This window comes from Micropterus dolomieu, linkage group LG03 (genome assembly GCF_021292245.1).
Source record: "Micropterus dolomieu isolate WLL.071019.BEF.003 ecotype Adirondacks linkage group LG03, ASM2129224v1, whole genome shotgun sequence".
Classification (NCBI taxonomy): Eukaryota; Metazoa; Chordata; class Actinopteri; order Centrarchiformes; family Centrarchidae; genus Micropterus; species Micropterus dolomieu.
In genome coordinates, this window is record NC_060152.1 from 22,168,280 (window position 1) to 22,194,171 (window position 25,892).

A 25,892-nucleotide genomic window follows, 5' to 3' on the forward strand; every position below is an offset into this window, starting at 1 on the left:
AAATTATTGAAAATTAATGGGTTATCCCAGCGATTCTGAGAATATTTCTCACACTGTGACAAGTGCAAAGTAAAAATAACTGACAGGCTAAAACTCTTCAGGAGGAGTTTTCTATTTATGGAGGAAGCAGTGTGAATGCCATTACCTGTTTGAATGAATCCCATTCACCAGTGGCAACACAATGGTGGAGAGGGCCAATGCACACAGCTTCACACATCCACTGTTGAAATTAAAGAACACTACAGTTTCTATGGGTTTTTTGTCGGCACTTTTAAACTGTTCCCACCACCACCACCACCACCGTCGTCGTGATCGATATAAATGGTTATTTCTTCTTCTTAGCTCTTCAGACCATTGCTGCGCATGCATTCATCCACCCAATGCCCATTCTCTTTATCTCACTCTTTCAATCTCTCTCACTCTCTTTGTATTTTTCAGACCACCAACCAGTGATGCAGCTGTGGGAAAAATCAAATATGCCCATGAAATAATACTGTTAAATAGATACTGTACTGGTCTTGAGCTAAAAAAAATTTGTAATATCAACCTGCAACAAAAAATATGATTAGGACACAATAAAATTTAATCATAATTAAGTCAGCACTTACTGTGAACTGCCGAACCTCCCCATTGTCCACTAAATGATGCTCTGTCTCTGGGGTGATGGCATAAGCCAGTCGCTGTTTCAGGAGAAGGGTAAAAGTTAGTTAAATATTTCAAAAACAATACCTGATGTTTAATGGCTCCTTAAGCTTACTAAATATGAACATTTATACTGGAAATTACAATAACTAATTTCCCCCCACTCCATTTTAGCCAAGACGTCATAGCCCTGACTTACATCGCAAAACTTTCCACGCAGTGAGCAGAGTTTGTAGATGGCATAAAGAGGCACCATGCTCATTGAGGAAATGGCCAGACACCACCCCACCATGTTAGCCCATGGAGGAAACATGTAGGAGCCGTAGTTTGGGGGGTTGAACGTGGCAAAGCTCACCACCACCATAAACTATGGAAGAAAATGATTTGAAGACTTAAGAAAATATCAGTTCAGATTCACCATTCATTTCACAAGTCATCTTAAAAGAAAATTAATTCAGTGGTCCAATGTAGTTGGAGTTTTCTGATACGGGATGTTAGCATTGTGATTTCTACTAGCAGTTAAAAACAAAAAGTGGCAATATTAATATTGTCAAACCATTATATCTAGACACAGTACAAGATGGAACAAGTGGTGGTAGGCATGTTGAATGCCAAACCATGTGTTCCTACAATCTCTTTAAGTCACACCTCTCAGCCTTACATGGGAAATGCGTTGCAAAAACTACAGGTACAAGCAAGAATCTGACTGAATGCCAAAATTCAGAATCTTACCTTAAATCCTCTCCTTCGCTAAAATCCAGAGTTGAAGTGAATTTATCGATCTTGTCTGTGTCATTTGTTGACAAGGAGTGTTTTCTAAATGTATCTTTAGCCAGCCAAATTAGGAAAGACTTTCTTCTTTTATACATATAGCTGTGTATGTGTACTGACCTCAGGACACACTAGAGGAGTTACAGTGCATCCGGAAAGTATTCACAATGCTTCACTTTTTCCACATTTTGGTATGTTACAGCCTTATTCCAAAAGGGATGAAATTCATTTTTTTCCTCAAAATTCTACAAAAAATACCCCATAATGACAACGTCAGGTTGGATGGGGAGCATCGGTGCATAGCCATTTTCAGATCTCTTCAGAGATGTTCAATCGGGTGGAAAAAAAACATGTGAAAAGTAATTATATTTAACTAATAAGTGAATGTTCCTCCTAGAAACTGTGTGTGAAGCCAGAGACTGGTTTCTTGGATGGGGCACTTGATAAGTGAATTAGATTTTTAACATTAAACACATTAATTTCCTGAATTCTGGTGAAAATTTCTGCTCCAATTTCTGCCTTTTCTGTACCAATTTATGGTGGAAATATCTTATTATATAAAGGGAAACACAAAATTCATGTGGCAGGTGACAATTCAAAATATATAATTATAGTAGAATATAACGTAGTGAGGCTCTCAGACATTCGTTATTGCTTTTAAATATTTTTCTCCTGTTAACTTATCTTCACCTTATTTAATATCATCCCTGCTGAGTGACACATGATTAAGTCTTACCTCCTCTTTTGTGTCTTTTGTGGGGAAGTAACCTATTTAAATGTGTGTGTGGCCCCTTTTCATCTCAGTGATAAATTAATCCGTTTTAATTCAGTTATTGGCGGGACTTTATTAGCTCATCTTATCATATCATAACTCAGGGTTTCCCACAGAATGACTATATGGTCATGCTATATACAGCATGCTAGCCTCGAAAACCCAGCTGTATTCTAACTTTAACTTAGCTCTCCTTATTAGCTAGTCTGCTTGCTAATAACTTTTAAGCTGGGTCTCCAACATTGACAGCCTTGTGTTGGACTGATTTGTGCAGCTGTGTTCATGAGGGAGAGAGAGGGGGTTGAGTGAGAGGATGTGCGAAGAAGTGCTGCCTGCAGCTCTTCAATTTTTTTTACTACTCAACTATGCCTATTTAAATAGGCATAGTTGAGTAGTAAAAAAAATTATAATATGTCGCGGTCAGCGTTGATATTGTAGCGGGCCGCCACAAATAAATGAACGTATGGGAAACACTGTAACTTATCTACTCATGTTCAAAACTTTCTGCACATTCATAATCTCTCCCACTATATGTGTTCTCTGACTTGTAAAGAAAAAAGTCGTAATATTAGGAGACTTACGTCATTAGCCTATTTAAAGAGAATTCATAATATTTTACTACAAGCCCTATACTGCATTACCTTACTGATTTGCTGGAAGTATCCCCTCGACCGTTTGACAGAAACAGAACTGGATGAGACGAGGAGGTGCTCATGCCGGGGGGAAACAAAACTAACCTACACCTGTCATCAGGCAGAAATCTCACGACAAATGTTAACACGTTAACTTCAACACCTCTGATAAAGTGCCGCTTACAATCCCCGACAGAGCAAGTCAGGGCTTCAGTTTTTAATGTTATAATTTTATAGCCTACTTAAACTACCGTATATGTCCTCTTTGGCACAGACTGTCTGCAACTCACAGCGCGAGGTGGGTCCTCCTCACTCGCTGGTGTTGCAGTGAAGTTGCTTTCAGGGTGAGTCCGACAGCGGAATATTCCTCTTGTAAATGCGATAACAAGACGTTCACGTTGTATTCCTCAAAGACATAAACACTTTCCCACGGTAATACCGAGAAAGAGAGCGTCAATTTCCAGAGTTTACACAGTAAACACCATGTGGGTCAAATTTTACAGATGATACTCTGACTTCCCGTTCGCCTGAAGGCAGCACGGACCTGCACCACAAGTAGCTGAGGGAAAAAAATACACCGTCTCGTTCAGTCGCAGTGGACTAAACTGGCAGGTTTTAATGTGGCAGACCACAGTTTTTTAGCAAATAGTTTAAAGTTTAAACTTGTATTGTTGTGAATCTTTGGTGTAAACTCGCCTTAGAATTGCCAACTAACAAACGCCCCCCCCCAAAAGCAGCTCAGCGCCCCTCCTAAATATAGCTTGCAGCGCCCTCCATCGTCCTCAGAACGCCTCGGTACCGCCCCCGTTGAGAAACACTATTCTACTGGAAGATTCTCCTCAATCCACAGAGACACGCTGGAGTTCTAAGGCCCTTCTCCCCCGATTGCTCAATTTGGCCGGGCGGCCAGCTCTAGGATGATGGAGACCATGGTGCTCATTGGGACCTTCAATGCAGCAGAAATTTTTCTGTACCCTTCCCCAGATCTGTGCCTTGATACAATCCTGTCTCGGAGGTCTACAGACATGCAAGGTAACTGTGGGACGTTATATAGACCTTTTATATAGATCAACCGAATGTACCACCGATAGAAACATCTCAAGGATGATCAGTGGAAACAGGATGCATCTGAGCTCAATTTTGAGTGTCATGGCAAAAGTTGTGAATACTTATGTACATGTGCTTTTTTTTCCCGTTTAAAAAAATAAAAATAAAATTGCACAGATTTTAAACAAACTTCTTTGAAATTGTCATTATGGGGTATTTTTTGTATAATTTTGAGTAAAAATAATGAATTTCATTCATTTTGGAATAAGGCTGCCGCATTCAATAAAAATTGAAGCGCTGTGAGTACTTTCCAGATGCACTGCATGTCTCTCAGGTGGCCTAGGAGCTCTTCAGGAGATTCTGGATAAAGTTCTAGAGGGAAAAAAATAAAATCATCTGGGATGTTTGGTTTTGCCCATAATAGCCGCTGGACTAATGGATTGTTGGATACAGTACGGAGTGGTGGAAAAACTACTTATTAATTCAACCAGCCTAAAAGTTTAAAATAATGAGAACTGTTCCAATCAGTACTAGGGAGACTGGAATCTCCAGTGCCAAAAGCATGTATTAGTGAGGATAAAATGCTTTAATCTCACTATGTATTTTCTGTCCCTTGGTTAGGGTTCCAAGGTACAATATGTCTGTGCAGTGACTCACCAGGAGGAAGCAGGGGCTGACAAACTTCCAGCACAGCCTCCAGTACATGCCTGGTCGCTGCCCAATCATCTCCTCAATGTCATCGCTGAATCGGTCCACTCCTGAAACACATGGAAACACTTGATATTACTTCCAAGTCATGGTTAAATACAACCATTGCTAAAATTGTCAAATGCATATACTGTACTATGTATTAAATTCACAGCAGGTTTGGGGTACTGTCCTTTTATAAATCAAATTAAAAGTTGGCCATGCAGAAACCCACAGGTTGTTAGTAAATATAAAATTCACAATTTAACCATTTTCAGTAACTAAAATCACTCTGCAACTTTCTTTCTCTGATAAACCTGGCCGTACATTTTTTTCTCATGACTTCCTGCCTTGGAGGCATCTCTCACTGCAGAGGAATATATCCAGACTGACGACCAGGTATTCAGCACAGCTAAATGTACTTATGTAGTGGACAGCAGAACGAAAGACCACAGTGGCCAAGGGTCAAAGGTTCCTGTCAGCAGTTATGAGGATTGGAAAAAAGGCCCACTGAAGCCTTAGGCTTGATTTATCTGGCTTGCCAAGGTCGGGACCCACCAAAGTGGGGCAATATGCTGACCCCACCGCCTAGGGCCTGGTTAGTATTTAGCCCTTTATGGATCTCTCCACAGTTCAGTAGACATGAGACAAGAAACTCAATATCGAAGTTCAGGTCAAGCATTTTCCTTGATCTTTAGATTGTTTTTATACTATTTTGTGAATAGTATTGCAAAATAGGAGTGAGCATTTCACACTCTATGAAGAATTTCCCTCGTTTTCAGCATAGGCAAAAATGCACCCAAAGGTTAATATCCATCATAAAGCACATGGTCTTTAGTTATTAATAAAAATAAAAATAAAAATAAAAAACGAAGAAAGGAAAGGAAAAGGAGAAAAACACAAAATGGCTAACTCCACTGTACTTATTTACAGAACCATAAGGGCTCACTAATCAGCTCATGGGGTTGAATTTTGAGGCCGAAACAAACAACATATAGTATCAAGAAGTTATTTACTCTTACACAACTAAAGTATTTCTTCCATGTGCTGATAAAGTGCTGGAAAAGAACTGGAAGAATCACTCATTCACTCCAGAAAACTCTCATCACGTGCAGAGATAAACAATCATTTATAGATGTTTTGGTGTGTTGGAAGAACAAGATCTAAAAAAAACATATATTGTTGCAGAGATGATGTCAAAACTGTGTAAAATCGAGTGTCAATAGAATGTGGACATCTGGAGGGAAACTGACTTTGAGCCCCCCCCACTTGCCACCCACAACAATCTACAACCTAGCGATTAGACAGCTGACTCCTGTCCATGACAAATGGGAATTGCCTGTTCCCCTAGCTGCAATTTTCTTTATGTGGTGGCTCAACACTGCTGAATGAACACAGAGGTAACACTGACAGCAGGCAAAACTCAGGTCATTTAACCTCACTGAGCTCTTATGAGCACCACAACTACAGTATATCCTTGTACCTTAACAATACAGAAATTGAAGAGGCGTAAACCATTATTGACAATGTCTAATAAAACTATGTTGCATTGAGGCACAGCACGCCTATACCAAAAGATTTCTCATCAAACCCTTAATATAACATCAGCTTTGCTGACCATGAAAACGTGAATTTCACTTCCTCTTTCTCACCATAAAACCATGCTATGCCGATGGCTTCAATAAGCACTCCAAATAGAATCGATGTTCCTGCTGCAAAGTGGTCTAGCAGAGTGAACACATACATCCCACCCTGGAGAGGGAGAGAAAAAATGGTAATGGACGTAGGCTAAAATAATATATATGTGTCATTAAATTAAGTTTTATCATACAGGTTACTGTCAGAACTAACAGAAAAAAAACCTTTTGAGATGCGCTTCATAAGAGACTCACTACATAAAATGTATGTAGGAAAATGCTGAAGTCTAACCACAAAGCAAAGATGGATATTAACAATCACATAAACAAGGCTGACATGCAAGAACAGACTGCCCAGCATGATACTTACATTTGTAACACAGAAAAGGGATATGAGAAAGGTGGAAACGACGATGAAGAGGGTGAACAGCTCTCTGTGCTTGTGGAGGAATTTAAACTCATCAATCAGCCCAGTGATCACTGATTCCATCCCGCCCATCTACAACAGAAGACACAAGAGTTACAATGAAAACAGTCAGCAATAAGTGAGCTGCTACATCACTGTAGATGTCCAACTTTCTATTGCATAATTGCTGCACTGAAGCTCCAAAACATATAATTTGCTAAATGAAAATTATTTGTTCCACAATTTTTAATTTCTTTCAACATCACAACATCTCTGACATAATTTATGTCACAAATATAGAAAAAAGGCATACTCACAGCACTGTCAATGCCCAGTGTTAACAGCATGATGAAGAAGATAACCGCCCACACTGATGACCCAGGTAATGTTGCAATGGCTTCTGGGTAAATGACAAACACCAAACCAGCACCTAAAGAAGACAGCACAAACACAAATGAGCATTTAGAGCGTTTGACATGGAAGCAGATGTAAAAGCAGCCTCAAAATTAAATAGCTAAAAAGCTAAATGCATGGTTAAAAAGAGGATTTAACGTACTAATACGGTATGTTGGAGAGGAGTTTATACATTATGTCTAACTTTAATTGACTAGTAAGCAACATAGCTACCCAGTTCCACTAACGACATCTGTGGCATTTGAATCCAGTCATCGTGTTCATGTGGGTTTTCTTCAGTGATTACAGTCCTGGCAACTAAAGGTAGCTCATCTTAAATGTATTTGATTATTGGAATAATTAAAGAATGCACATTATTCCGCATCTATTGAGCTGTTTGCAGTGTCACTTAATAGCAACCATCATGGAATAATGCCTATACTAGCCTGCTGTGGGCTACCTGAAATTAACAACTGTATAGGCGCATTAACAAATGTACAAAGTGCAGTATGTTCTGTTGAACTTCAACTAACTGAGCTCCAAATTTCTCCAAATGTACTTCAAATTTATAGAAAGGTAGGTAAGCTGGCAAAATAATATGTTTTGTTTTGAGGAAACGCCTTAACCTAACACTAGTGTTTCCCACCAAATATCTATAATAATAATAATAATAATCTTTATTTGTAGAGCACTTTTCAAAAACAAGTTACAAAGTGCTTTAACAAGTGCAAAGACAACAATACAATACCCAAAAGACAACAATACAAGCAAGAAAAACATTGAAAAGACCAAAATACACGTTTAAGATAAATATAAAATAAGTAAAATAGAATAAAATAAAAGGGATAAAATAAAGTCAAATAAGATCGGGAAAGGCTCTCCTATAAAAGTATGTTTTAAGAAGGCACTTAAAAGAGTTCACTGACTCAGCCGACCTGATTTCCTCGGGCAGGCTGTTCCAGAGCCTCGGGGCCCTGACAGCAAACGCTCTGTCCCCTTTAGTTTTCAGTCGAGACTCTGGAACAGACAACAGACCTCTGCCCGAGGATCTCAAGGTACGTGCTGGTGCGTATGGGACTAAAAGGTCAGAAATATAACAAGGCGAGAGGCCACGAAGAGCTTTAAAAGTAATCAATAGAATTTTAAAGTCAATTCTAAAACACACTGGGAGCCAGTGTAATGAAGCTAAAATAGGGATGATGTGGTCATATTTCTTTGTTCTGGTTAAAAGCCTGGCAGCTGAGTTCTGGACAGTCTGGAGTCGATCAGTAGATTTTTGGGTTAAACAAGTGAAAAGGCTGTTGCAATAATCCAGGTGTGATGAGATGAAGGCGTGTAAAATGGTCTCGGTGTCCTTAAAAGTTAACATAGAACACATTTTTGCTATATTTCTAAGTTGATAAAAACATGATTGAACAAGCTTTGTGGTGTGCTGCTCGAAATTTAAATTACTATCATACCAGACACCAAGGTTCTTTGCAACAGGCTTAATGTGATTTAATAGGGAACCAGCAGATGGCAGCATTTGTTTTGCCATCTGAAAACAAAATGGGTCCTAAGACCGACCCCCTGAGGCACACCATATTTAACTGGACAGAACGAAGAGACATAGTTGTTTACAGACACGCAAAACTTCCTATTTGACAGGTAGGATGAAAACCATTCTAAGGCAGTACCAGAGATCCCCACTGTCTAACATGATGTTGTGATCAATGGTGTCAAAAGCAGTGCTAATCTACACCATAAAAACACCACATTTCAAACACAGTCAAATAAAACCATACCATCTCTGGCAACTTTATCCAGGGCAACGTTGTGCTTGTGGGACATGTACCCAAGGAAGGAGAAGACCACAAAGCCGGAGAAGAAACTGGTTAAAGAGTTGATGGAGCTGGTGATGATGGCGTCTCTGGATCAAAAAATAAATAAATAAACAACAGTTAAAAATGAGAATGTAAAAAAAAAAATTGCAATTGAATTTACACAAAAATAATGCTAGATTGCTGTCATGAGTCTTGGTTGCAGAATAATTTAGAGATCCCTTATACATTTTGTGGATTAGTCAGGCAGTCAATGTTTTGCCTGAATGTGAAAGACAGGGAAGTCATCCTCCTGCTTTCTCTTGGAGTAGAGTTTGACCACCCTCAATTGCAAAAATGTGTGGAGAAAATTAATATATAAATTAGTTGGCCGGAGTTGAAAACAGACAGAACCTTGGTGTGTCTAAATTTACACATACAGTCTCATTGTCCTACAAAAAAATCACAAGCCCTCACTTCAGTCAGAATATAGCTTCAGTGATTTGGTGTTATACTGAAGGAGAAATCCTCATGGTGGACAGTGTCATATGTCAGTTATCAGAAACATTTTTTAAAAAGGCAAAAAAAAAAGATAAAAGCCTCCTGCGGGATGCTGATAATTTTCAAAGACTGCGACAGTTTTGATGGGTGTCATGGCTGTCTGTTGCACAGCATGGTGTCAAAGACATGGCGGGTTTCAAGGAGCTTCAAAGGTTATTGTAATTCATCTGCTTATGTTGTGTGCACGTGTTTGTGTATGTAGAAGCAACTCCCCGTCCTCTGCCTGTTTCTGTGAACCCCCTCCTGCATCTCCCTGTGTGCCTTTACCTGTAACAGTTGTTGCTAAATTTGTTGTAGCTGGAAAAGGCAATTAGCACACCAAACCCCACTCCCAGAGAGAAGCAGATCTGTGTCGCAGCCTCAATCCAGACCTGGGGAGCAACAGAACAAGCACACTTGTGTGAAGCGGCAAACAAAAGGCACAGGAGAGGAAAAAAGCCATTATTAGGGATAATTGCAGGAAACTCATTCAACAGCAGTAGATGAAAGACGCTTGTGAATACGGGGGGTAATTTTGCAAATTACTGCTCCATGCATCTATCTAATCTAATTCTCCAATTGCTGCCATGCATCTCTCTCTCTCTCTCCTTCTTGCTTTCTCTCTCATACTCCATAACTGAGTGCTTTAGTCCTGCATGCTTACTCATTGAGCTCTTAGTGCCTGATGTTAAGATAAATAATATGTTGTTATAAGATGTGATAGCTGGTTAAGGAAAATATTAGACACAGGTTACACAAACAGTTTTCTACTTTTTTTTATTCCTTGAGGAAATGCCGCGCTAACGGTACTTACAATTTTAAACTAACACTGTTTTAAATTCTTTTCCCAAATTGGTCTACATCATACAATGAGAGGAGACTGACAATTAATATATCTTAGATGTTATGCATTAACCCAAATAAATTGAGTTGGAATAGTTCCACATTGTCATTCAACCCTGCATATCAAAATGAAAGACATTTTTGCCGAGCATACTCTTTCTCACACCTGTCCTGCCTTCTTTTCTGTCCTTTAAATTTAGTTTAGCTCTCTGCTATCTTCTTACAGTTCTCCATTCCAATTCTATTGTTTTTGTTCTGGGCTCGCTGATGCTGCGGTTTGCGTTTTCTTGAGCATGTAATAGTAACAATTACTGCACAATCAACATTGAAAAATGTTAATATTGCCTTTCTTTCTCTTGGGCTCATCTCTTTGTTCCCAGGGTTTTACATTCCCAGCATGTGTGTCACTTGATATAAACATGGTAACAGATTGGTAAAGGCTGTCTTCACAGTGCACATTGCAAAAGAATGAAGGAAGTTCGGCGTGTCAAATGCAGTTAGATTGGTAAAAATCAGTGTAGCCACTGTGGTGATTTCAGTGTCTAACCTCAAGAAAACTGCCTTGCCTGCAAATTTGAGGGTGTAGGATTCAAGAAGTTTAACAACAATAGGCTGATATATAGCTGTAGCTGTAGCTATAGCTGTAGTTGGGTGATTTCAACATGTTGAACAAGGGAAACATACATTCAACATTTGACGTAGGGAAAACTTTGCTGAAAACATAAGCCCTTTGAAAGGTGGTGATGGGGCAGTGGATAAGACACTTTGGTGTGAAACCCGGGTTCAATTCCCCACTGTGACATGTCCATCAGTGTGTCCCTGAGCAAGACACTTAACCCCTAGTTGCTCCAGAGGCGTGCAACCTCTAATATATATAGCAATTGTAAGTCGCTTTGGATAAAAGCGTCAGCTAAATGAATAAATGTAAATGTCATATTATGAGGATATTGAGCTGGGGAGCATAGATTTCTCTTTAACAGTAACTCCTTGTTGCTAGCAAAGCCTTGCCAACATATTTTTATCTGCTTAAATGCATAAGTTATCTCACATTGTAACAGCTTTGAGTTAATAATGCAACTTAAGAGTTGTGAAAGTATTGAGTACTGTAAAATTTACCCTCTATTACTGTGAATTTGTCACTGTTAGCTATTTCCACATGAACTAATGTTAACAGTTGCCTTATTGTAAGTCTAGCTTAGCACATTAGCATGATAAAGTCAATGAAAAATGTTACAGTTACATGTTACAATGTTACAAGATACTAGCCAAGTCATTTTAGAGAAACCCCACTTTTTCAGTTTTCAGGATTCTTTACACATTGTTTTAAGTGCTAATGTTAGATAAAGTCATCTCCCTGTGCCTCCTTTTCCTCTTATCTTCTATACCCCCACCAATCTCACCTCACTCCTGTTCCCCCTCTCTCCCGCCGACACTCACCTTGGCGTCACAGAGTCTCAGAAAGTCCACAGAGAGGTAGGCCTTAATGCCATCAATGGCTCCGGGCAGAGTGACTCCGCGGAGCAGCAGCACAGTCAAGACCACGTAGGGCATTGTGGCTGTGATCCACACAACCTGAAAGGGTCGCACAAGGTACACACAAACACACACACACACACACACACGTGCAGAATACCCCCACATTTACACAGAGAAAGAAGCCACACTCACACGAAGTCATTGGATGGATTTAAACTGGACTGGAAGATGAAAGCATTTCCTTATTACACACATCCTTAAAGTAATTTGGAAGCTAACATGGAGTTATGAATCACTTAAAGATTCTTAGGTAAGATTTGTGGTGTTCACATTAAGAAACACAGCTACTGTGTCATTTCCTACCTTGCCAGAGGTCTTGACTCCCTTCCAGAGGCTGAAGTAGAGCAGAACAATCACTACACCTAGACAGGAAGTCAACTGCCAGCGTGGACGGCCCAGATCATTAATACCACTACTGTCCTGGATGTGTAGCACTCCTCGTCTAGGGAAAGAGAATATTCTGATAAGAACCATGGCCATTCCTGAGTCACCATTTTTAGAGTATGTATTTAGCACATTCTCACCTACAAAGAACTCACTTGGCAGAGGCCTGAAGTGAAAGGAGCAGTTCAGAAATATTGTGAGGACTGTAACAACTCCCAGAGAACTAACCTAAGGACCTTCTACCAAAAACCTGTTGTTGAGACAAAATCCTTCAGGATAGTGTTTAAATAATAATTTTGGTATTTTTAAACCTGGGCCCTATTTTCACATATTTTGGTGTTGAAATGACTAGTAAGTGCAAAACGTTTTGGAATCCGTGACTTTAGCCGGCAGCCACAAACCAGCTGCAGTGGCTGCAACATATTCCTTCGGGGCAATTGTGTCAAAATTACGTCTACAAAAAATGCTTATTTTTGCCACTGACAGGCTCAGACAGTTATGCGAGATGTCTAACAACATCATGGAAAGGATCCTTACTAACAACACCCAGTGACACCTTTTGTTTTTAACAAGAAGCAGAAGTCTCGCTCAAGGACAATTCGTGCTCTGACGTCTTGTGAGAGGCAGGTTGTTCCAAGAAACCCGGGAGACCAGTTTGCTGTGTACAAAGAGGAACTGCTAGCAAGACTTTATTTCCAATGTTACTCCAACACAACAAACTCCGCTCTTCAACTCTGACTCATGTTTCCTCCTTCGTTTTCCTGCAACAACTCATCTCTCACAAGATTTCTGAGCGAGAATTGTCCTTGAGCAAGACATTTGTTTCTTGTTAAAAACAAAGGGAATCACCCATGTTTTGGTGATGAGAAGTTAGGGTTAGGGTTACCGTTGATGTTAGCTTCACATTTGGCCAAAGGGATATTGTAGGAACGGAGAATTCCCCTGAAAACTTAACCTCATTCCTCAACCGACTGGAACTTTTTAAACAGGATTGTCATTTACATTTATTTATTTAGCTGACACTTTTATCCAAAGCGAGTCACAGTGGGAAATTGAACCCGAGTCTCTAACACCAAAGGCATGTGTCTTATCTAATGCGCCATCACCACCCATGCGTCATCACCCAAACCAACTCAGTATCGTGTATTTTATCCACGAACACTGAATTGACTCTACACTCCTGCAGGGCCTATACAGCATGACACCCTCACTTTCCTGCCTTATATCACCCTGCCTCAAACTCAGGTACCACTCTCCCTGTTCTTTTAGCTCATAAAATCCAATAGTTACTAAATCCAGATGGGTAGGAAAAAGACCAAAACCAAGTTCCGCTGGAGCCGGAAACCCCCTTCCATTTTGGTAGTTGGTGACTTGAAAATCCATGTGGATTCTAAACAATGCTGCTGAGTTTATTAACCTATTCCACTCACTCAAATTATGCTACACACATACACATCTACATGCTGAAGGTCATATACCTTGTCTGCTCCTCTGGTATTTCTCCATCAAACCTACATGGCATGGATTTTACAGTAACAGATCATATGGCTTTTTCAATGCTAGAATCCCTGCTCCCTCACATTGACTTCATCCCACTCATCACATACAGGAAACTCCAGAGCATTAATATACCTTTTCTAATGGATGTGCTGCAGACTGAGCTCATTTATGGTTACACTAACTCAACATCCAATGACCTGTCCTCTATGAATAATGTGCTCCTCTCAGATACACTAAATCATCTTGCCCAACTCAAATAACAGCTCCATTTAGGGATGCACCAAAATGAACATTTTTGGCTGAAACCGAACATAATAAAAACATTTGCTGAATAAAGAATACCAATCACCGAACAAGTACATTCACATTTGTTCCTTTTTTTTTTTTTTTTTTTTTAACCACTGCATAAATTAAATAGTAAAAATGTACTTTTTACTCAGTGTTCCCCACAGGATTTGGAGAGACTATGGTGGGTGGGTCCGAGGCCCAAGAGGTAAAGTAAACTCTGGTAAAGTAAATTACATGTGTCTATTTACTTTTAATGTACACACGTAATATGTTTTATAATTTCTGTGAATATAATCCAATTAATCTTATTTCCATACTGTATAGACACCTTATTTTGAAAACCGGACGTTGTCACATCCGTATCCTCGCGCTAAATTCATCAAGTCCGACCCAATTTGATAATGTTGTATGTGGTTCTCGTATCACGCAACATGAAGACTTTATAGCCTCTCTTCAGGTAGGACTCTCATACTGCAACTTGTCTTTGTAAAGACAGAAAATGACAGGATAAAGTCGCTAACCTGCCTGTCAGCTCGCACTGGTCCATTTCAGTTACCATAAAGGCTTAAATACGTGTGCACTCCAAATGTAGGCTAGCTTAATCGTCTTCTCAGAAACGAGTGACGGGACAGATTGTTTGAAGAAGTCAGCCACAGATGGTGTGGATGTGCTTGGAGACAATTCAACATAACAGTTTCTGCAAACGGCGTTTTTTGCATCTTTTGCGTCCACACTGCCGACATGTCAACGTAATTGATCCTTCGCTAAGCCCCGCCCCGCCCCCCTTAGTTACTGTTGCTAAGGCCGACACACTGTCTATTACTGCAATCCCCGGAGAAATATTGTCAAATTAGTTCTTTAGCAATCTCAGAAAGAAGCAGACAGTTTTGCAGTTGCATTATACATTTGAAGGTTATATTCAGGCTGTCAAACTGACTCAAACAGATGTGAAAAAAATGAAAAATAGAAGCTAAAGCCTACCGATAGCTAACTTAAAGACAAAAGACAACGATATGAACAATCAACACTGTTCCTGTAAAGCTGGGTAGGCCTCTATTCATTATTACAATCATTAAAAAGCAGATGAGTAGGGCTTTATTTCGTTCCATTGAGTAGGAAGTTAGCTAGCGTTAGCTAACTAACAGTACATTAGGAACGATCCACAGCTGATATTTTTCTGGATTTATTTTAGGTTTTGGAAAGAGAATAAATCATACTTCTCCTATCAAACTCTCTGGGTAGTGACTGTAACTAGTGTTACAATTAATGTTAGCAGAAATGTAATGTAATGTGTTAATATGTGAATGACTGTATCAGAGGAATCAGAGTAAAGTGAATGTGTGTTTTGAGTTATATTATTTTGTTACATATTATTATGTTAAGTCAATTTCGATTATGTGGAATATCTGTTCAATTATTTTGATGTCATGTGTACTTATTTTCCATAAGGTAGAATGCTTTATATATTGTATATTGTCTGTTTGGTTATGTCATTTGTTGTTTATTTGTGAAATTTTTAGTATTAGTTTAACATGCACTTTAAGCTGAGATTTAAAGATAATGTGACTGGGACTGTATGTGATTGTAGTCAGAAATAAACAAGCTCTGGCTTGAGCAAGACACTAACTTTGGTCATCTCTCTATTAATACAAAGTGGCTACACAGTGCTTCCTAGCCCGTGTAACCTTTGCTGCCAGTCCAGATCTCCCCTAGGTCTGGCGCCGGTAACACACCAAACACATAAAAAAAGGTCTGTTCTAAGGAATTAATTACTTTTTGACTCTGGGCAAGTGGGAAAACAGTACAACTCCCATTTATAATAACAGTTTCACTAAGTAACTTGAAAGCATTAACATCTAGATTTATTTCAGTCTGTTTGTAACTGAATTTCTTATAAATTCAAAGACTACCACATGCCTTCTTAACCCCATGCCCATTCCTTTGATTAAATCATATCTGCCTGTGCTCTGCCCCCTGCTTACACAAATCATTAATGCATCTATTTTATCTGGCTCTATTCCTTCCGGTCTAAAAATGTCTGCTAATACCCCAGTCCTAAAAAAAAAAACTGTCGCTAACCTAGAAGAATACAAGAACTACAGACCAATTACCAAACCCCTATATCTTGCCCAACTCCTTGAGCTAACTGTCCTATCTCACAGCTAGACAGCAGCTTGTGTCCATTAGCTGCTTTAGATCTCCCACATCCCTGCTTCCCATGGTGTCCCCCAGGGCTCAGTTCTTGGACCATTACTATTCATTACTTTTACTACATTTTCCCTCTTGGACTCAACTTTCACTGCTATGCAGACAACACAAAAATCTACGTACACTCTAAGCCATAGGACATTCTACCACTACATCACCTGAGGCTATTCTCATTGCTTCACCAGCTACACTTGGCAAAGTACTCCATCTAAATCTGTCCATCCCTGTTTTTCTTTAAATCCACTGTTGCTGAAGGCAAAAATCTTGGTGTAACTTTTGACTCCACCCTTTGTTTTGACACACATATCAAAAACATCATCAAGACTGCCATTTCCATTTGAAGAACATCTCCAGGCTATGCTCTTCTCTTTCCCACTTTGATTAAGAGACTTACATTCTTGCCTTTATCAGATCCCAATTAGATTACTGCCCTTCTACTTGGTGTACCTACTCATGTACTCTGAAACCCATGTACTCTCCACTCCCCACCTCTGGGCTCCACTCTATGGGTGACAGGACCTTCAGTGTGGCTGGTAGTAACCTCTGAAATGCTCTAACCGAGATTACCTTTTCTTGGTGCTTAATAATATGCATATTATGAATGTATTCTCTGTTTCATATCATGTATATTATAAATGTATTTCTTGGCTTATTCTTGCCACTTCTGTCTTTTACTATGTATAAAGTGTATTACCTGGTTTTATAAAGTTTTGTTGAGTGACTTGAAAGTATACACAACATCCTGAAATTGTTGTTGACATGTTCTGAGCCCTTGACATGACCAAGACAGAGACAGCACTACATCTTAGAGTCCTTTAGAGCTTCACTTTGAGCTCACCTCACCAAGATATATTTCTAGGTTACCCTGAATTACCCTGAATGAGCTGATTCTAGATGTACTAATCCTTAACGCTTAAACGTCTCAAAGATCGTGACAGCCTGCCAACATGGGAAAACTGCAATGCCAATGGGGCAGATTTGGTATAATTTAGTAATTTAGTTATAAGTATACTTTTATGTTGCATTCTGTAAGATTGAATTTCAGGCATTACCTGAAAAACTATATAATCACTGAACCTTGATGACACCTTGATTGAAATCATTTCAGAGACAGCCTGAGATGAGATCAGCCAATGTTCAACAGAGGTGGTTAAATTGTCTGCAGGTGGTTCTGTGTAAATAGCACACTGCCATTTCAACTGGCATGGATGAAATGCCTCAACGGTCACAACAGAACTCTTGGAACAGGAGACACCTGGTTGGCTTCACAGGGGAGGGAGGCTACATCAGCCAAATGCAGCCAAACTCTGGATACATTTTAAGGAAAATATACCTGATGTTCATTTTTGAATATTTTATACTTTAATTATTCATAATTAGCTATTCCAAGGCATTACTAAATCTAGACAAACAGCTGATAGTAATTACAGTAACATCAGTTAGTCTGAAGAGTGTCAAGCCACCTCTGCACCTTCACATGGCTCAAGCTCAAGCTCAGCCAATGCAAGACACACATTTTAGTAGTTGGACTAGTTCAACTGCAGTGACCTTACAGTTTCATTATTTGCTGTAGGTTGAAAGACCTCAACAAAAAATAGATCAGAGGTTTTTAAGGTCTGGGACTGTGGGCCTCCACTCGGACATAGCTTGGAAAAAGACACCCAATAAACAATTCTCTCAGTTTCTTGTTGCTTATAAAATCACAGTTATGTTATTTGATCACATATACACTCATCAAGTAAGCCAAGATAGCTTAACATTACTCTTTGACACTTTAGACTACACCAAATACATAAGAGAAAGGTCTGTCCTAAGGCATTTATTAGTTTTTTTTCCCACGCTGGAAAAGTGGGAACACAGTAGATTCCATTACAATTCCCATTTATAATAACAGTTTCACTAAGTAACTCTAGATTCACTTCACCTGATTTGGGAATAGAACTTTTTCCCACTTTCCCAGAGGCAGACACTAATACATATCTCCTTATAATACCATTTAAATACTGTTAGATAAAAATAAAAAAAATCAGATTTTTCAAAAGCATGGTGGGGCTCCAAACTAACTATAAATCGAAGTACCAGTAATAGCATTTTTTTTTATAGAACTAACAAACAAAAAAAAATCAAACAAATATTAATAAATAAATGTTAGAGCCTTAATTCAGGCCAACTTACTCAAAGTACTCCTGAGCAGGGGTGGACTTGTAAATATCATTGACTGAGCTGTTGTCAGCCCAGTCGGAGCAGTTAGGACTGTTCCAGGTGTTGTTGCAGTGGACCCAAGGTAGCTCGCTGGTGAACGAGGAGAAGAGGTAGAACAGCGCCCAGGAGATGATGACATTATAGTAGAAACCAACGTAGAGGGAAATGAGGATTACTGTAAAGCCTACACCTGTTAGGGGAACACAAATAATTCACATATTTAGGCATTAAAGACACAGAGAGAACGAGATCGAAAGAGGAGCTGGAATTGGCTATGCTGACACCTAATTAACACCTGAGATATTGAAATTGGGCACCTCAGTGGAATCTAACATCCCATTGGTCCTTAGCCCTGTTTGAATTGCAGAGTACAGCTTTTCATGGCTGACTTCCATGGCTGCAGAAATGTACAGTGCTGGATAGTAACTGTTCATGTACTCAAGTATTGTACTTCTGTCCAATTTTGAGTTTCTTGCACTTTTATACTTTTTACTTTTACTCCACAACATTTCAGAGGGACATAAATAACTGTTTGAGGTCCAATGGAGTACTTTTATCCAATATTTCACAAAAATAAGGAAAATCAGACATTATTTCTTTAGCAGACATTTTATTTTTCACTCTTTCATTTTAAAGATTTTAAGATTCATCAACTTCTAAAGATTGCCTCTTCACGCCTTAATTATCAACACATCTACCCTTTCTATAAATCTGAAACAGTGTTCACTCTTCTAAGGCTGAATTTAATAGTTAACCTTTGCCAAGAGGCATGGCCACAAGTGTGCCTTATTGATTCTTTTGTAATGTGGATGTGATATTTGTCCAGGGAGCGATGCCTCTTATTAGCGCCACATGCAGCCATGTTATCTCTCTCCATCTCCCGTTCTCAGTCATTTTCTTTACATGCATTGATCTTGAGAGGAAACCAGCTTGTTGATCAGAATAATTACTGTCAATATGGGCATGTGTATGTGTGTATTTGAATAATTACTGTTATCCCCCGCTGAGAGACAGAGAAAGAGAGAGTGAAGCATGTGATTAGAACGTCAACCTACTCAGTGTGCTCCCTGACAGACGGCACATGTTCACACACAGGAGGCACACGCTCAGAGGCACACGCACAGAAACACATGAAGGCACACGTTTGCACTGTGGGCCACCTTCAGACCCAGAACAAGGACATGATGTAACAAACGACAGTGGTACGGCACTATACTGGGAAGCGATAGATAGTCTGCTGTTGGCAAAGGTATTTGAGTGTGTATTTTTGTTTATTCTTTATATAGTACAAAGATGGAGATGGATAAAAACACACAAGTCACAGCTTGTAAAAGCATAAAAAGTTGCACCAAGCAATGTATATTATATTTTCAACCAATGACTTTGCTCAGAAATGTGAATCGGTCTTAATGTTTGTTTCTCCATTATTGTATGTTTGGATGACATTCTCCTAAACTGTGCTTTGCTTATCGATGTGTTGAAAAGTATCCCCACAGAGTGTCAGCCAGTGTTCCCTGCCACTACTTGACAGAAGGATTTGGACAATCAGGACGAGAGTCTAAAAGCCCAATTTTCATTTGCTTTCCATCTGAGTGCCAACAAAACCTGATGCTCTGGGGAGGATAAACAATGGCTGTCGCTGCTCAACGGCAGAGACAAGCAGACAAAAGAGACTGGCATGTGGACAGACAGGCATGTAGGCAGACAAGCAGACAGAAAGACATGCAGATATTAAAGTAGTAATTTTATGCTCATTTTCAGGTTCATCATTTTATTTAGGAGTACTACCAGAATAGGTTAATATTGTTTGATTTTCAAAAAACACCATATTTTTGTCAAACTGCATATTGCTGCAGCACATCTTTTAATCTTGTGTGTTACACTCCGTTTTAGTTGCAGAGCGAAGCATCCCACTTCTATTAGATCTTTGTTGGGAGTTGCACATAGCCAATCAGAAGAAGAGTAGGGCGGGTCCTGACAAGCTGGTAACCAGCATTGGTTCGGCTGTACATGTTCGCGAACTAGCTTCGCAACCTAGACTTGAGCAAGAGTTTCAGATTGGTAAGTTAATAATTTGTAACAAATTTATCCTTCATACGTAACGTTTTAACTGTGCACTGTCTCTACGTCACAGCAACAACTTTTTTTCATTCACTGTCACGTTTGGTAGGTAGGCTAGGGTTGAGGGGAGGCAGCGGGCAGAAATATTGTCAACGTGTGTACTGCAGCTCAGTGTGTTACTCCATCAGTGTTTTTGAAGGTGTGCCTCACTAGCCATTATTATACTAGGCGAGCATTATGACGTGTTACAAAGTTACGCAAATAGGTTAGGGAAGTAAAGGCTAGAATTCAACAGAGCTGTTTTCAGGCAGTTCAGAGCAGTGTTTTCTGTAGGAGATGGGAACTCCCTTTGGGGTGGACTTTGGGCTTTTTCACTTTGCAAACCTATTACATGCACAAAAAAGATAACTAACACAATAAAGAAAAGGAGGGAAAAAAAGCTTAATAAGACATATTTTCTCAATCAGCTTCGTAATATGAGTGATGACATCCTAGAGCAGTTTCGGTTATTTCACTTGAGATTTTTGTTTGCTTTTGTCACTGATTTGAAGTGGGCGAGACTCAAGTGAAATTTCCTTGCATCAATTAGAGTCTAGACTCTGTAGACTCTAGAGTCTACAGGCATGCTAGCTACTCTGTGAGACTGTACTTAGGCACAAAGGTGCTTTGAGCTAAATGCCAATATCTGCATGCTAACATGCTCACAAAGCTGATAAAGCTAATGTGCTGATGTTAAGCAGGTATAATGTTCACCAAGTTCACCACCTTAGTTTCACTTGTTAACATTAAATGTACTCATTTAGCAGACACTTGTATCTAAAATGACTTACCAGAGGTTTGAACTTCTGACCTGCTGTTCACAGGGCTAAAATACTGCTACTGCACCATCCAGCTGCTACATATTAACATTATCTTAATGTTAGCACAAAATACAAAGTACAGATGTCGCTGACCAACATCGTCATCCCTAAATCAAACAAGCAGATGTGTTTTTGCATTAAACTCTAAGAATATTTTTTCTCCTGAATTTTATTTTGATTGTTTCTTATTTTGTCATACATATTCAATGTTATAAAGAAATACCTACGATTTAAAATCAGGTTCAGAAAACATCTGACCATAAAACCTCACATTTACAGTAAAATACACTAGAAACAGCACTTACATTGACAACCAAGCATAACATGATGGAAAACAGTAGTGCCTGTGTTCAGTGATGGAAAGAGGAAGCAGGTTACAGCCAGCATGTATATTGATTTACCGAGTGAAGCTTAAAGCACTTAACTTCATCTCGCATGTTCTGAATCTGTATGTGAATTGTCTGAGATTTAGATTAATTGCCAAGAATAGTGTGACTGTCCACAGTCAAGATCCTGACTAGCTTATTAGTAAGTGAGAAATCGCGATTTTTAGGTATGGTGAGCCATCTGAAATTCATCTGGCACTGCTTGCACAAGTGACGAATTCAGCTGAAAGTCAACGTTGCCGGCATAGAAATGGATTCTGATTGATGCATTTAGAAGGAAGGATCCGACTGATAGAAATATTTGGGTGTTGATGAAATGTGTTTCACTTGTAGCAATCTGCTAATGCTGTGGGTTGTTTATGACATGCAGGGTTGTGCATAATATGACCTTTTTAAATGAAGTATATGATCAGACAGACAGGCATGCCGGCAGATGGACAAATGAACTCACGCCATGATAGAAAGATCTAATATACACATGCAAGCGTTTTTGTGAAGACATGAGGGTGTCAAGAAAGGGTCATTTGCATGTGTACATCCTCCAGTATGAGCATGTGTCTGTCTGTATCCGAATTTGTGTCCTATGACACGTCACTTCCTACCTTTAAATAGGGGACAGATCTTCCAGACCCCTGCTGCCCCCTCTCTGTTGTACTGTCCCAGAGCCAGCTCCATGTAGAAGAGAGGCATGCCTGCTATCACCATGAAGAACAGGTATGGCACCAGGAATGCACCTGCACACACAAAGACAGGTAAAACTTCATCTCCAGATGAAATGTCACATTCCAAAATGCTTTAAACATGCATATCAGGTGAAAATAATTGACCATTTAGTAATTGAATAGCACCTTAGTGATATATGTTAGCTAATTAGTTAAATTTGCGATTACAAGCTAGGAACTTAATTCAATTTTCTAGCATAATTATGCTAACCTAAACTACAAAACACAGGTGACTGAGAAAAGACCGACACTCATTGTCCATGAAGGCCTCACCCAATTATTAATTTTCTTTGGTTTCTTTCTCTTATTTGACACCAGATGCAAATCATTACATGTCATAGTTGATGCCAAGAGCCCACTGAGGAGAAACTCCAAGGAGAGGGGTGTCAGCTGTGACTTATTGCATAACTACTCAATGTTAAACAGCCTCTGTGAAATGTTGTTTTGTGTAGTTTTTTGAGATGATGAAAGGAGATCTTATAATCTACCATAAATATTTGGATTACATACAGTCACAGAGTAGGAAATATGGTGATTATCAACAATCTTAAAAATAGTTTGGCTCGGGGCACCTTGGTGGATTAGCAGTTAAAGCACCGACAATGAACAACAATGTCCCTGGTTTGCATCTGGCCAGGTACCTTCGTTGCATGTCGTTCCTCTTTCCCCTAATTTTCTGTCTCCTCTCTACTCTCAGCCATAAAATCAAATCATTAAAAAAAATGGGTTAATTGCCACAAATGAAACTCATTAATATTTTCCCTGAATACAAGTATGACAGGATTTGGCAACATGTAGTCAACCTTGACCATGGCCTCAATATCATCTATAGCTCTTAAACGTAAACAGAGCTCTATGTTAAACAGCTGTAATTAGTGGCAGTGATTGTTAGAGCTAATCTGTTCAGAGCAGCTGTGATTTTTCCCTTATTTTGATCTCTGTACAGGGTTGGGAAAAAACAATCTCAAACAAGAACCAGCGAGCACAAGGAGCTGAAACACACCCACGATATCACATACACATCTGCATTCATGTGCAAATACATATGCACATACATGCGAGTATAGTGCATGCAGGTGAAAATATACAGTATGTAAGTGTGTGTGAAAAAATTATTTTTTCATATATTTCTTTCTGTTCTCCCCATCTTTCCTTTCAACACGACCACACACAAATCTCCACCATCAGCCCTTCAAGTCCTTCCTTCCCTACTCGCTTAGGAGAGGAGGATGATTTTATTCTCTCATATGAAACACACCCTATACCCTGCTTTCCCTTCCTTAATCCCTTCTGTATCCATAGGGACCCTTTACACATGGGCCAACATCAGCTTCCACCCCCCTCAGTCTTTTAATCCATCTCACCTCCTCCATTCTTATAGCAGAGGTAGGGGAATCTCCAGACATTGGCGAGGTCTACGGCGAATCCGATCACAGACAGGAGGAAGTCGATTTTCTTCCCCCAGGTCTCCCTCTCCTCCTCCCCACTGCGGTTGGTCTGAGAAGGATTTGGAGCCACTAAGGTGGTTGAGGTGAACTGAACCCCATTCTGCTCCTTCACCAGGATCAGCTCCACCTAAAGAGTCAGAAGTCACTAAATTAATAATGAGTCCATGCCTTAAACATACTAAAGGTATACTTTGATTGTATATTTCTCTCCAAAAGGTCAGACAGGAACATTTAGTCATGTTAACGAACTATGGATTTTCTCTGTACAATCTTGCACATACAGTAAGTCATTGTAAATAAAGACAGATGAAGTAGATAGATGTATATGATCGAACGACAGACAAGTACAGCAGATAGATCCCATTTACACGTACAAGCATGCACGTGTGATTTAAAAGCACCGGGTGAACCAGTCTCGTTTAGTCTCACCCTCATTTTATTATTCTGTCACTTCCCACACAAGAAAGACCGTGACAATCCCCTTCATTTCATCAGGGCTTCATACACCAGCTGAGGATTTATATTTTGTCCTCTGAGTAAGTTAAGTAAATTGTAAAGGGTTAAAATTATGTTTAAGTCAATTTTACCTTCCAACAAAAGTGGCTTTCATTACCATTATGGTTCTTTTTCCCCACCCAACACTTTTTTGGTCAGCATAAATTGAGTCAGACAGACCAAGTTAGAGAGAAATGCATTTAATTAAGAAGCTTGCACAATGTCGAGATTCAGTTAGATTTTCTCTATCAGACTGTATGGCATGCCACTAATCGACTACAATTGTGTCAGATCTGCACTGACCTCTTTGGGGCCCATGGTGTTAGAGGTGGGTTTTTCCGGGGCTACAACTGAGGACATCAGGCCGACAGGGACTCTCTGTCAGTATGGCGGGGTGCACAGCCTACGGGAGCGGAATGCCGGTTGGTTGTGGGAGAGGAAAGAAGGCAGGTGCAGCCAAAGAGTCTTGAGTGAGTAAAACACAGGAGGGAACTTTAATATCCCTTTTGGGAAACTGGGTTATCACTGCAAAACATAACAAGACTTAACGGGGTTTCAACACAACTGTGGAAGGAAAACTCAATTAAAGCTGTAAAAAAAATTAAACACTGAAGCAACATAAAAAAATACGGCATTTTAGAAAAAAACGTTACGCAGACGGTGTGAGAGGGAAATGCATAAAGTTCATGGGTCGTTTCATATATTAATACATTTATTTTTTCAATTTGAAATTATATGAAATATAAAAGAGCAAGAGGAGAGTGGAGAAAAAGCAACAGAGAGTGATGGGACCCAAGCTGAAGGCAACAAGAGGGGCTGTGGGGCAGCGTCTCTACAAGGTCATCATGGCGTGCTCATTTCATTTCACACTTGTTGATCGCCATTTTGCTCACAGATTTCGCCCAGTGTCTAATTACCCTGTCTCATCACAACATGTTGTCCACAAGATTTATTTCAGACCTCAGTTAAGGACTTTTCACTTAAATCATGTTTATTAGAAATAAGTACAAGATCACTATTAGACCCGCTTTATTTAATAACTATAAGAAAGTGATTATGAAAAAATATTTAATATTCTATAGAAAATGTGCATTATTTTTTCATAACATAGAGCACTTGTCTAAAACTTGTTGTTAAAAGCTGGTCATTCATCTGTTTCTGTAAGGGTAATTTTCTAACATTAAACAATTTTAACAACCTAATCTCTCAAATGGTTTTATGTCATTCCAACCTTTGTTACTCCACTTCATTCGTTGTTAAAATGTTTACTCCAAATGCAATCATATATTCTGTAGATTTCCTCTCACCATAAAACAGCAGATAAAACCATAGGTTACAGCCAAATGCTGTATTACAAATACAATTACTCTTATAATAATTTAATTATTATTTTTTTCTAGGAAATAAAACACTCACCTTTGAAAAATCGATTCCTTGAAATCTGCTCTCGTTGTCAGTTTGGACAATTTATTTCCAGATGCGCTGATGTTCTTCAGTGCTCTGCAAACTGACGCTGACCATATTTACACAGAGTGTGATAAGTTAGACTGGGACCCAGATTGAAGCAAAAAAATGTTTAGAGAAACCGAAAGAAAAAAAGACAGTAAGAGACAGAGTGACAGTAACACACAAG

At 39.3% G+C, this 25,892-nt stretch overlaps 1 protein-coding gene and 2 long non-coding RNA genes across 3 annotated transcripts; 2 read left to right on the plus strand and 1 right to left on the minus strand.

Moving 5' to 3' along the window:
• Positions 1-247: 247 nt before the first annotated feature.
• slc6a3 (solute carrier family 6 member 3) lies at positions 248-24,619 on the minus strand. Its single transcript, XM_046044857.1, has 15 exons — positions 24,563-24,619; positions 23,681-23,891; positions 22,197-22,328; positions 18,261-18,477; positions 12,009-12,147; positions 11,607-11,741; positions 9,615-9,718; positions 8,772-8,896; positions 6,912-7,024; positions 6,559-6,687; positions 6,204-6,303; positions 4,522-4,622; positions 842-1,009; positions 609-680; positions 248-458 (listed from the first exon to the last, which is right to left on the minus strand). The coding sequence occupies exons 1-15, from the start codon at positions 24,617-24,619 to the stop codon at positions 435-437; spliced, it is 1,827 nt and encodes a 608-aa protein (XP_045900813.1). The 3' UTR covers positions 248-434.
• LOC123968966 lies at positions 3,472-4,785 on the plus strand. Its single transcript, XR_006824589.1, has 2 exons — positions 3,472-3,849; positions 4,486-4,785. It is a non-coding gene; the product is annotated as an uncharacterized LOC123968966 (long non-coding RNA).
• Positions 14,903-23,362, plus strand: LOC123968967. The gene is made up of 3 exons (XR_006824590.1): positions 14,903-14,922; positions 22,207-22,308; positions 23,263-23,362. It is a non-coding gene; the product is annotated as an uncharacterized LOC123968967 (long non-coding RNA).
• Positions 24,620-25,892: the final 1,273 nt, after the last annotated feature.